Source organism: Natator depressus, chromosome 27, assembly GCF_965152275.1.
Source record: "Natator depressus isolate rNatDep1 chromosome 27, rNatDep2.hap1, whole genome shotgun sequence".
In the NCBI taxonomy this organism is placed as follows: domain Eukaryota; kingdom Metazoa; phylum Chordata; order Testudines; family Cheloniidae; genus Natator; species Natator depressus.
This window is the reverse complement of record NC_134260.1, coordinates 15201196-15213997: the sequence shown is the minus strand read 5'-3', so window position 1 is coordinate 15213997 and position 12802 is coordinate 15201196. Positions and strand designations below refer to the sequence as shown.

At 56.2% G+C, this 12802-nt stretch overlaps 1 protein-coding gene across 4 annotated transcripts; it reads right to left on the bottom strand.

Moving 5' to 3' along the window:
* Positions 1-1959: 1959 nt before the first annotated feature.
* On the bottom strand, positions 1960-12027 carry COASY (Coenzyme A synthase). 4 transcript variants are annotated; one of them, XM_074940629.1, is made up of 10 exons: positions 11891-12027; positions 10669-11337; positions 9409-9623; positions 8014-8145; positions 7062-7251; positions 5353-5417; positions 4413-4497; positions 3624-3721; positions 3386-3532; positions 1960-2650 (listed from the first exon to the last, which is right to left on the bottom strand). In XM_074940629.1, exons 1-10 carry the CDS (start codon positions 11979-11981, stop codon positions 2603-2605), a joined length of 1740 nt encoding a protein of 579 aa, XP_074796730.1. In that variant the 5' UTR covers positions 11982-12027; the 3' UTR covers positions 1960-2602. The 4 variants fall into 4 exon arrangements, 2 of the variants coding, with proteins under 2 accessions (XP_074796730.1, XP_074796731.1); XM_074940630.1 differs by having other exon boundaries at positions 3654-3721; XR_012636389.1 differs by lacking the exon at positions 4413-4497.
* Between the last annotated feature and the right edge of the window lie 775 nt (positions 12028-12802).

The following is a 12802-nucleotide window of genomic DNA, read 5'->3' as shown; positions in this document are numbered from 1 at the left end:
TGGAGAAAGTCCAGAGAAGAGCAACAAAAATGATCAAAGGTTTAGAAAACATGACCTATGAGGGAAGACTGAAAAAACGGGGTTTGTTTAGTCTGGAGAAGAGAAGACTGAGAGGGGACGTGAGAACCGTTTTCAAGTACATAAAAGGTTGTTACAAGGAGGAGAGAGAAAAATTGTTCTTCTTAACCTCTGAGTTCAGGACAAGAAGCAATGAGCTTAAATTGCAGCAAGGGCGGTTTAGGTTGGACATTAGGAAAAACTTCCTGTCAGGGTGGTGAAGCACTGGGATAAATGGCCTAGGGAGGTTGTGGAATCTCCATCACTGGAGATTTTTAAGAGCAGGTTGGACAAACACCTGTCAGGGATGGTCTAGATAATACTTAGTCCTGCCCTGAGTGCAGGGGACTGGACTAGATGACCTTTCGAGGTCCCTTCCAGTTCCATGATCCCTTTAAATTCACACCTTGGCTTAAACCAGTATAACTTTCCTTCCCATGTAGACAAACCCTCAGACGCTGAAGGGAGTGGGGGCACTTCTTCCCTCTATTGCTCTTTGGCCAGAGGAATTGTATCTACTCTGCGAGTGACCTACAAGTTGGGGGGGGGGGGCGGGGAGGATGGGCAGCTCTTCTGGGTTCTGCCTGAGCGGTGGAATGTTTGCCCCCATACCAAGGAACACACAAGGGGAGATTAGAGGTGCTGCTTCTTACGTGGCATCTTGATTATTTGCACCCATTGCAGCCCATTCTGAACGACCCCCTGCTACTCTCTTGGGGGATGAATGGTCCTTTTGATCCACCCAGGAGACCTCTTCGTCCATCCAAGACCTTTTTCTGCCTCGTGTTCTTCTGCCATCAGCTTTGCCTTCCGGTGCCCATAAACATGCATCACCCGCTGGACCTATTAACACGTGCCTTGCACTAGAGGTGCTGGGGGAGTAAAATGATTCTCAAATCATTAGCACCAGCAAGAGTGGCATGTAATTTAGGGCCCTCTGCTCAGTGGGGCAGTGCTGATCACCGGGTGAATGAGCAGCTCCCTCCGCTGGCCACCTGGCACAACTGCAAGGTCTATTTTTTAAAGTTATTTAAGCGCCTCGGTTACTGATAGCCACAGACAGCGGCCGGGGCTGGATCCTGCACGCTGCTTTGGTGCTGTCCGTTGGGTGTAATCAGCACTCTACTGCTAGGCACAGAAGGGCAGGTCCTGGGAGACTTTGGCTGGACTAATGCAGGATTCAGAGCTGGCTGGTTAGGGCACCGTACAGACTCGCCCCTCAAGCGCCAAGCTGAGCACCTAAGCCATATCCAGGGCTGAGAGAGAGCCGTGAGTACAGGCTGGGCATGACACTGAACACAAACTCAGCCCCTGCAGATTCCAGCCCATTGGCAAAGCTCCTGCTGCAAGGACTGGTGATGGCAGCACCACATCCAAGGGGCTCCTACATCACCCCTTCCTCACTGCACCCAGGATCCAGGGAGCAGCGGAGGGGCATGGCTGCTTTGCGGCACTAGTGTTGTGCGATTTGGATCCATTTCCCTGCTGCTCAAGAGCTCTGCATGGGGGTTTTGTATCATCCCCATGAACAGCCTTAAGCTAACTTCAGCTCAGGCTCTGACAGCACAAGGCTGGCCCTGGCAGTGCTCAGAGAACGGGGAAAAGCCCTCCGGGGTCCCCTAGTTCAACAGGCCTCCGGTCTGGTGCTGGCCCAGGGCTCAGCACCTGTGGACACAGCTGTCCCGGCCACTGGCACAGGAGCCTGCACAGCACGGAGTGACAGCTGAGGGCTAGTGAAGCTCCCATCGCAAGCCAACAGGACTCCCCCCCCCCGGCAGGAAGAGCTGCTTTACCTTAGACCAGCGGCACAAACGCAGCCGGCCTGGGGACAGGCCCTTGGGCTCGAGGCGAACAGAAGAAAGAGGCCTGGCAGAACAATTACCACACGGAGACAGACTGCGCAAACCGGACCTTTAACTGGCACATGCCTGCAGGGTACACAGTACGCCCAGGTCTGGCAACCCATACCATGGCGGCCCATCCACTGAGACGGGGGGACAATCCAACAATACTGATCATACAAGGGGGGGTGACTGCGCTCATGTCACCACTCCACACAGTGTAACCCAAAGATGATTAGGGTGGCAAACGGAGCTAGGCCTCCCCCGGGACGTGCTGTGTGGCAGTGTTCTCTGGCTCCTCTGAGACTACAGCCTCAGAGGGCGCAGGGGACATCGGTCACATCAGGCAAGTGCTGCTGGTGCCTTCCTGGCTTGTGCCCATGCTGCCCCTCACTGCCCTTTGTTCCCGCAGCAGGGTACTGCCTCTTGGTCAGGGCCTTTGGCTACAGTAAAGCAGGATGTCTCTGCCCCCAGCCCCTTCCCCTCGACACCAGATGAGCCATTTTAACCACCCAGCTGAGACCTGAACTGTGCCCTGCTGACTGACGACGTGGGATGCTAGAACACGGTGTGAGATACACAGCGGGGTCAAGCGCGCAGGCACTCAGCCCCGGCAGCAGGACCCAGCAGTGCTGTGATTCCCAGTCTGGCTGTGCATGAAGATGAGACGGGAGTGATAGGAAAAACCACCAGGTCCCAAGACTCTAGTCTCGGCCGATGCGCTGCTGCAGGAGGACCCAGGCCTTCTCCACCTGCCAGAACAAACATGGGACAGCAAGTCAGGGTCAGCAGCAAAAAAGGGCACCAAATGCAGCTGTGCCAGAGCAGAGATGGGCACAGCCTACTAGGGCACTGGCGCAGGGACAGGCGTGATCTCCACTTACAGCACAGTATGCACAAAGGCCCAGAACCTTTTACTCCTTTCAGGCTGTTTAGGACTCATAACCCACCTGTGGGGCGGCTCTGCGAGGGGTGGCTGCGGCACAGACAGGATTTGGGGGGTCTCACTGGCCACTCCACTAACCCCTGATTCTGCTGAGCTAATGCTGCAATTGGGTATCTACCAGAATGAGCTGCTTTTCAAGGAGACGACCCTCACCCCGGGAAGGAAAGAGACCCAGCAGCCATAGCTCCTCCATGGGGAGAGGGACACGGAAGATCCCTAGCTCCTTATCTGAGCCCGCTGTAGGGACCAGATATTCCTTAAGCCCCATTTACACTAGAGCAGAACAACGCTCTCACCCGATCTGATCATAATAGGGCGAGCCGTGGGAACGCAGCTTGTCCAAGGCTCTAGGGTAGCATAGGCAGGACTCTTATCTAACCACATGGTATCTAGCTCCTCGGCTGAAGCTGCAGTGTAGGTAGGGTTTGCATCTCTGCCACAGGGATGGACCCCAGCGGCTCCCCTCCATCCCTGCTGGCCTGTCCTAGGCAAGACAGCAAGCACTCCTGGATCCCCAGCCGGGCAGACCCTGGGCTCTCACCTGTTTCTGGGTTGCCTCCGGCTCCCAGAGGGTGTACAGCACGACATGGGACTGCTTCACCCTCTGGCTGCTGTTCAGCTGGCTCTGCAGCCGGTTCCGAGCAGCCTCTTCACTCAGCCCATCTCTGGCCATGATGCGGCGCAGGGCCTGAAAAGACCAAGCGGGGATGTTCACTTCCACGCGGGCACATGAGGAGCCAATCACTAACAGCAAACGGCTGGGGGAGGGAGTCGCCTACCTCCTTCTCCGGGACACTGGCCATCCATACCTCATGGACCATGTCTGTCCAGCCAGCCTCCAGCAGCACCGCAGCATCCAGCACGCACACCGCTTTACCTGTGGAACAAGGCCATTCCCCGTGAGTGCCTGGGAACCACAAGCACGCACAGTTCCCTGGGGCTGTTTATACGAGCCAATCCAAGCAAGCCTGAAATGGCACGAGTTCCTGCAAATTGGCAGCACAGACACCTTACCGCGGAGCAAGAGAACCCCGTGCAGAAGAGAAAGCAGCAGGCCCCAGACTGTTTCCTGCCTAGCATGTGCACACAGGCTGGGCCGGGTCACGGGAGCGTCTCCAGGAAAATGCCTGTCAGGCTAGCAATGCTCCAGGGGCGTTCCATTTCCCCAGGAAGCTAGAGGAATTCTCTCCTGGGGAAAACACATACAACACCCTCACTGCTGAGATATGGTATTACAAATGCACCCATGGCCTTCTCTGGAAAGGGAAGGCAGCAGAGTATCCAACCATTTAATGCAAAGGCTCCCATCCAAGTCTGGCAGCAGTTTGGCCCCCAGCACTTACCCAACTGCAGGGAGCAAAGGCTCCGAGATGCAGTGGACGAGCTCCCAGTAAAGCACAGAAAGGTCTGAGCTGGGAAAACCTAACAGCTCGAGGCTGATCAGGAAACAGATGCAGCTGCAGGCTGGGGCTTAGGACAGCAGGTACCCAGGGTCTCTGGACTGTACGGTGGTAATAGGATGATGTGTCCCAGTCCCCTTTGGGTTCAGAGGGGAAGATCACGCTCACCCTGCACTGCCGCTTCATTCAGCTGCCTCTTTGTCATCTCAGCGATCACAGGCCACACGATGTCTGTGAGACACTTTAACTGCTCCTAGCAAGGGCACATGGCTGGACTTCAGTTACTTGCTTTCAAATATGATCAAGTGACAGATTTCCTGGGTAACCCAGCAAGGGGAGTCACCCACAAGCATCCCTATTGCCCCCTCCCCCAAGGGCCCCACGTTTCCAGCTGGCTAGGTTAGCCCCCAATGGAAGGTGGTGATGCTGCACTAGGAAGCAAGGTGCTCGCCTCCTCTTTCCTGCCCTGCAGGGAACAGATTCTCTGAGCTGCTCCATCAGCAGTAGCCTGATCCCAGTCACTGCAAGAGCTCAGCTGAGAGGAGCTTTGCAAGGATCTATCACGATGTAACAGAGGAAGCTGGGGAAGTGGGAGTCGCAGTCCAGGCCTCAGCAGAAAGGTGTCCACACAGGGCTCTGACTCAGACAAGCCAAGGAGCGACGAGGTCATGGAGACTGAACTCCCCTTCCACACCTCAGCTGCAGCTCAAAACCCAGGGTGGCTAATCTCCCACTGTTGGTCTGGCTAGTGAAAGGGGGAGCACAGGAGCGGACCAGTGGTCCATTCCCATCACCGTGTTGGCTAACTCTGCTCAGGGAAACCCCAGGACACAGAGGGTCAATCAGCCTGGGCCACATCTACACCAGCGCTTAGACCAACACTGGGAGATGTTGCCCTGCAAGTGGGTCTCCCCCAGTAGGTGGCTTGTGCTTGTGCTGCGGAGGGGATCCAGGTCTCCAGCGCCGCCAACACCTTCACACTAGAGAAAAAACAGCCTGTGGGAGCCAATGAGGGAGCAGCAGAAGCACAGAGCGGAAGACACCAAAGCCTTGGCAGCAGCGGGGACAGGAGAGGGGAAATATTGACACTGAGCTGGGCGGGTTTTACCTGGTTTCCAAACACTTTGGCCCCAAGGATTTTCCTGTTAATTGTCCCATCTTCATTCAAAATGTCTGGAAGACAAAGAGCAAGAGGAAAAAAAGACTCAGAGCTCCAGCACTGGGGAAGCAGGGGCTGTTGAATGGTGTCTCTGCCTGGCATTCCCTTAAAGGGAACTGCAAACAAGGTTTCAAACCCTGGGCTTCTTTAAAGTGTAGAGAGGGCAGGAAAGGCCTTTTTCCTTCACCTTGAGAACATTAGGAATGTCAAGTCCAGCCTTTCCTGCTCTAGCTGGAGAGCTTGTCGGCAGGCACAGCTACAGAGTGGGAGGTCTCTCGCTTTACCGGAAGTGTCCTTTCTCCCTATGTATGCTTCATTAGGCAGCGGAATTCAACAGCAGTTAAAAAGAAGCTCAATGATCTCCCTAAGAATCTCTCCCCGCCTCTACTGCTCAGCTTCCACATAACACGTCACCAGGCACCACCGAGACCTGAATTTCTTATGGAAAAGACAACAGATTTTTGGACAACCTTACAGGCCCGTCTTTAAGTCCCTTTCTCCTCACCTTCAGGTCACTTTTAAAGCAGCAGGTGGCCAACATGCTCATGGCACAGCGTAGCTCTCATCTTTAATACAGAGGCAAGGCCTAAAAATGCTACAGACCAATATGCTAGGTTTCATTTTAAACGAAGCACATTCTGCTTGGCTCAAACTAGATCAGTGGTTCTCAACCATGGGTACACATACCCTGGGGGTACGCCGAGGTCTTCCAGGAGATCCATCAACTCACCTACAGCCTAGTTTTACAACAGGCTACATAAAAAGCACTAGTGAGGTCAGTACAAACTAAAATTTCATAGGCAATGATTTGTTTATACTGCTCTGTATACTATACACTGACATGTAAGTACAATATTTAAATTCCAATGGATTTATTTTATAATTATATGGTAAAAATGAGGAAGTCAGCCATGTGTCAGTAATAGCGTGCTGTGACACTGCTGCATTTGTATGTCTGATTTTGTGAGTTTTTAAGTGAGGGGAAACTATGGGGTCCACAAGACGAATCAGACTCTTGAAAGGGGTGCAGGAGTCCAGAAAGGTTGAGAGCCGCTGAGCTGGAGCACTGTATGCTGGGACCTCTGTACTAAGGATGAGGGCACCTGCAGCTGGCACCATTTTCTGCCAGTCAGCGGCAGCCTTTGTGCTCCCACAACTCTGCTTGCAACACAGTCCTTAGATCACCGAAGCTTGGGTGCCCTTGTCCTACAGGGTCCCTACCAAGCAGTTTAGGCTTCCAAACCAACCTATTACCAAAAGAGCTCTCTGCCAGGAGCATCCTCTGGATCCCAAAGAGCTGTTTGTTTGGTTCTGAGACACCACCTAGGGATGAGTCAGCCAACAGACAAACTCTAGGTGGCCTGGTGTTTTCCTGCTTCAGTGGCAGCGAATACCCAGTACAGGGAAGCGCAAGTCAGCGAGCACCCTGGGTCCAGGGCAAATAACCATGGGTGCTGTTTACAGCCAAAGAGGTCAGTGGATAAGAAAACTAGCTCCAGGACTTCACTTTCAGACATTAGCTCTCCACATCCGCCTTAGCTGGGGAAGTACAGGGTACGCTGACTGCTCCCAAACCAAAGAGGGAGAGATCTGGAACTCAGATGTGTTCCCATAACCCTTGCTGCCCTGGCGTTCTATGTAGAATTTGCTGGCTGTACCTTTTCCGAACTCCTCCACCACCTGCTCATATGCAGGGCCACCGGGGGCATAGGCTTCGTGGCCAAGTTTGTCAACATCGATGCGGAAAGCTCCCAGGTGTTCCAAGTGTCTGGCAATGGAACTTTTCCCACTTCCAGTTCCCCCAGTCAGACCGATCACATAGGGGCGAGAAGGCCGGGCTGGGTCTTTCTACGCAAAGAAGAGTTACAGCATCAGAAGATTCCAAAGCTACTCAGCGCTGGTGGGGGCAGGAAGGGTTGGGGAGAAGAGGCCCTGATCGTGACTCCCCACGAGCTCTGAGGATGGATGTGAAAGCTGATGCAAGCTGACAGCTCCTCCCTGGGACCATGAGTAGAGACATGGTCTGGTCTTGGTATGTTCCGTGGATGCCCCTGAAAGGGAGACCCCGGCACACCCCAGTGTCCACCACACCAGGCTGCCACACCTCCTCCAAAATCCGCTCAACATCCGGCTGCACTTCTCCCTGTGTTTAGTTACAGTCACAGGATCCAAACTAAGCCCGGGAATGTCACCGTCAACCTCCTTCTGGCATCAGGTCAGTCCAGGAGGGTGCAGTTACAGGGCCCTTTCCCCCAGAACTCATTCAGGCAGGCAGCTGGGCCGCATTCTTTTGGACAGTGCCAGCTGACTCCAGCAACGGGCCCTGTCCAGGCCCTCTGCTCGGCGCCCCCTTGTGTTGTCTCTATGTCCCTACTCTCATCGCTGCCCTTGTTATTTGACCCAGGACATGCGGTTGAGCTCTGTTGTCTTTGGCTCCCCCCTGGAGAGGGGTGACACATTGTTGTTTCTGGTCCCCGCTCACTGGAGGTCAAGTAGACCAGCGTCTCTCCCCAGGGCTAGAAGCCACACAAAACCCTACAAGCCAGAGGTCGCTTGGCAAACGGACTGGAGTCACTGTTGCAGAGCCTCCAAGTTACTGTGCCATCCTACCTGGGGTGGCTGCAGCAGTGTTCCGAGCAGCCTCTGCCGGATGCTGGAGGAGCTGATCTTTTCCTCTTCATTCTCTCCAGGCCTGGGATTTTTAACCAGCAGGATCTCATGGAGGGCAAGTTCGGAGAGCCCCTGCAAACAGAACGTGCAGCACAGCACGGTCAGAGGGTGGAGAGCCACCAGCAGCCCTTCAGTTAGACCAGCCCCCAAGCAGAGTCACAGTGAAGGCAGTGTCTTCACACCAAGCTCTGGAAGCCCTCTGCAATCAGCCGGGATGTGGGCAGTTCTGCAAGGAGGCTGGAGGTTGCTGCCTCTCACAGATTAGTCCCCACCTGCCTGCGACTGGGCAGTGCTACAGGCCACTGCTGGGCAAGGACTGGGATGACAGAAGGGGACTCTGGAGTCAGGCGTGAAAGCAGCAGCCAGAGAAGGGGAGGGTCTCTAGGAATCAGGAGCCACTTTCCACCTACAGGACACAGCTCCCCTACTATCCTTTGGGCCAGGCCAACCAGTAACTGCCTGGGCCCAGGAGAGAGCTCCCCTGGGGCAGGCTATTCCAGAATTGTCCATTCAGGGGATTCATGCACTGGGCACCAGCTGCTGTTGGAGACAGAAATCCCCAGCTGGGCCCAGGGCCCATCTGATGGGGCTGGCAGTTCCTATACATGACAGTGGACAGAGAAAGAGAGCCTCAACGCGGACTCCTGAGCTCCCAGGTACATCACTGGAGTGCTCTTGCTCAACCAGTGAGAAGAGATGACAGGAGGAAAGGGTCCCCCTTGGGTAGCTTCCCGCACTGCTCCCGAGGGGGTATGGCTGGAGGGGCAGGGCTTTACACCTCATGGCATGAGCCATAGATTGGGGGAGGTTTCTGCAGAAGGCCAACCCCAGTGAAGAGGTACAGCCACATCCTCCCCCAGACTGGGGCTGTCCCAGCTACACCCGTTAAGGAGCAGGGTCCTCGCCATGGAGGGGCCATCTCTGTGGAGCTCAGAGGAGAACAGAACGCAATAAACTGTTTGGTCCCATCTATCCCTTGCACTCTCCGCTCACAGCTATCTGAGTTTTCACTCTTTTTCTCTGGAACAGCTGCACCCTCCCTTCGCAACACAGTCAGGAAGGACAGCCAGCTCATGAGGGGCATTGGCAGAGTTGAGTTGGGGCAGGTGTGGGGGGAAGGAAGCCCAGGCCTGGAACAGCAGGGGGAGTGCAGATCAGGACTACTGTTCACAGGAACTGTCAAACTGGGGCGCTTGTACAGCACCTGCTGCCCATGCCTGGCTTTGTCGAGAACTCCCAGGCCCTCACTTTCAATGCCACCAGATATTGCCACACAAGTAAGGAATGAATAGCAGGAGGGGGTGTATTCCGCTAGGTCAGCTTTAAAGGCATTACATTTTCAAGTCTCTTCTTGTTCACGGCCACCCCTCCCTTGCAGGTCTCCTCACTGACTACTATACACTCCAGGTCAGGGTCCGTTATCGATGGGCCATAGGGGTCTACCAGAGGCACAATGTCATAACGCAAAGAGGGCTTCACGTCCACCAGGAACTCACAGAGCTTCTCCACTCGTTGCTCATATGGTTGGATCAGCTCCTTCAGCATCTTATCTGGAAGGGACAAGAAACAGGGAGGAAGCAACAGTGTGCAGCTCCCCGCACCCAGAGCGAGCAGCAAACAGTGACAGTTAAAGGAGGGGCCAACAGAGGCTTTAGCAATCTCTAGAATGATCTGAGCCCTCACTTCCCTAGTGCCCGAAGGACATTGCGCTCCCCAGGTTTCTGTGCATTGGAGAAAGGAGCCACTCTGGCAAGATGCTGCTGCTGCAATTCCTTTGGTTTGCTATCAGAGGAGCATCATCTCTGCACAAAGCAGCAGTGAGCACAGACAAGTGACTCAGCCTTGTGCTGCCTGGCAGGGAATATTTAACTCCGAGGGCAGCACATCCATCACAAAAACACAGACAGCAAAACATGCTCAAGGGACACGAGCAAGATACCAATCGCTATGACAACCCTCCCCCACAAGTGATGGCCCTGGGACATTCAGACATCTCATCTTTTCACCAGGGATGCCATTCCACCTTGGCTCAGGCAGTGGGAGTAGTCTGGTGAGTCTCACTTATCAGCTTTGGCCAGTTTCCAGTTCTCAGGCACAAACCCAGGGCTACTGCTTGGGCTCGCAGTACTGCCAGGGAAGGGTTAGCAATACAAACCACCAAACACTGCTAATCCTATTAGAAGGTTTACAAAATCTCTTCATAAAAGCCACCAAGCCTAACTGCTGGGCCTAAATGACTCTCCTGTCTCGTTAATAAATGATGCTTCTAAATTACCACTGTGCCCACATGGTTCAAATGCGCTTTACATCTCCTCTGATGTGAAACCTACTCTCCCCTTTCATCCTCTCATGTGGTCTCCCCTTTCCCACAATTTACACACTCCACCTTTAAAAAAACTAGATGCTTGGACAGCACACCCATTTCAGAGTCCATGAAGGCTGGTCCTAAGCTGGCCCAAGGGAAATGCTACAGAGTGATACAAACGGCTCCCTTCCCTGCCATCGGGAGCAAAAGGACTGGAGCAGTGACGGCCCAAGGAGAACAAGCATAACTGGGGTTTTGCTTCCTGGTTTGGGAATAGGGTTCTCACTCACTCTCCAGAAGATCTTTGTCAGAGAGACCAACCAAAAGCCGGTTTTCAGCCAGCAGGCAGCATGCACTCAGAAGGATCTTGTGAGCATTATGGAGTCTGTCGAAAGTGCCCCCTACAACGACATCACTGTAACTCTGCAGGGCCCCGCCATCCAAGTCTGGCTCCCATGGGGGCAGCTCGCTCTCGTCCATCATGGGCTCATACTCTGGGTACAGCAGCACAGAGATGAGATTGGGCCTGCAACTGTAAGAGCTGGTGGCATAACGCTCCAGGCGCTGCTTCACCGGGTTGTACTGGCCCCCATCACTGGTCTGGAAGTCGGTCAGGATCACCTCGGGCGGGTGAGAGAGGTTCTGCACGGAGGAAAGCGACTGTGGCGTCAGGCTCTGGTTGCGGATGTTCGTGAGCAGGAACCGCACGTCGAGGTGGCTGTGGGTGTCAGCATCCACATACAGCTTGTTGATGAGGCTATAGACCTCGGGTGTGGCTGGCACGTACGTGGACCTGGGCTGGGAAGAGCCTGTCAAGCTGAGGCCCGGCTGTAGGTGAATGTAGAGCGTGTCCTCCACGATCCGGGAGGCCGAGGCCAGGATGGGCACAAGGCGCAGAGACAGGGCAGAGAGTGGGGCGGTGAGCACCAGCAGGCCGGAGCGGAAGACAGACATGGCACCTGGAACAGACACGCAGGAGCAAGGGGGTGATTACGCGGGTGACAGCAAAGCGTGAGCTCTAGTGACCTGGTCTCTGAGCGTCACTAACCCCCAGCCTCACCACCCAGAACCCACTGCCCCCAGCCGCCCTGCCCCCGCCACTCTGCTCCCAGCCCCCTGCCTCACTGCCCCTGTCCCCCCCACCCTCTGCCACTCTGCTTCCAGCCCCCCTGCCCCCGCCACTCTGCCCCCTGCCCCCCCACCCTCTGCCACTCTGCCCCCTGCCCCCATCCCCCCACCCTCTGCCACTCTGCTTCCAGCCCCCCTGCCCCCGCCACTACGCCCCCAGCCCCCGCCTCACTGCCCCCGTCCCCCCACCCTCTGCCACTCTGCCCCCGTCCCCCCCGCCACTCTGCCCCCGCCCCAACCGGCCCGGCCCGGGGGGGCGGCTCAGGCCCCGCTCGGGGTGACCAGCCCGCAGGGGGGCGGCATGCGGGGAGGCCGCGGGGGATGCTGGGTAACGCGCCCCCCCAGCGGGGACAGGGCACGGGGGGCGGGGCCGCGCTCACTCACCGAGCGGCCGGGCCAGGGTCCGCCTCTCGCCGCCGCCCCGCGCCTGACCCGGAAGCGCTACCCCAGCCCGCCGGAAGTGTGTCGTCGCCATTTTTAAAATCTGCGTTTACAATAACAATTTTATCGACCTTCCGGGCGACCTCTGACCCCCCCGGCTCTCGCGAGAGGGGGCGCGACTTCCGGGGGGGCATGGAGGCGGGCTCACGAGGGAGAGGTGGGGCGGGGCTCCTGCAGGGGGCGGGGCTAAGGGGAGAGGTGGGGCGGGGCTCCTGCAGGGGGCGGGGCTAAGGGGAGAGGTGGGGAGGGGTTCCTGCAGGGGGCGGGGCTAAGGGGAGAGGTGGGAAGGGGTTCCTGCAGGGGGAGGGGCTAAGGGGAGAGGTGGGGCGGGGCTCCTGCAGTGGGCGGGGCTAAGGGGAGAGGTGGGGCGGGGCTCCTGCAGGGGGCGGGGCTAAGGGGAGAGGTGGGGAGGGGCTCCTGCAGGGGGCGGGGCTAAGGGGAGAGGTGGGGAGGGGCTCCTGCAGGGGGCGGGGCTAAGGGGAGAGGTGGGGAGGGGCTCCTGCAGGGGGCGGGGCTAAGGGGAGAGGTGGGGAGGGGTTCCTGCAGGGGGAGGGGCTAAGGGGAGAGGTGGGGAGGGGTTCCTGCAGGGGGCGGGGCTAAGGGGAGAGGTGGGGAGGGGTGCCTGCAGTGACTCCTCACCCCACTTATTTTAAGATGGACTGAGCTGTATTAAAACTGATAACAGCAGGGAGGGTTTTAAACATGGGATTGAAGCAAATGCTAGTTGCCTTGTGTAGGCGAGAGCAGCAGAAATGTCCCCTGGGGAGGACAACCCATGCTGTGCTGTGGGAAGTCGGGGCTCCCTACAATGACCCTTAAAATAAAACTTTGTCCCTTATGTTTCATGTGATATTT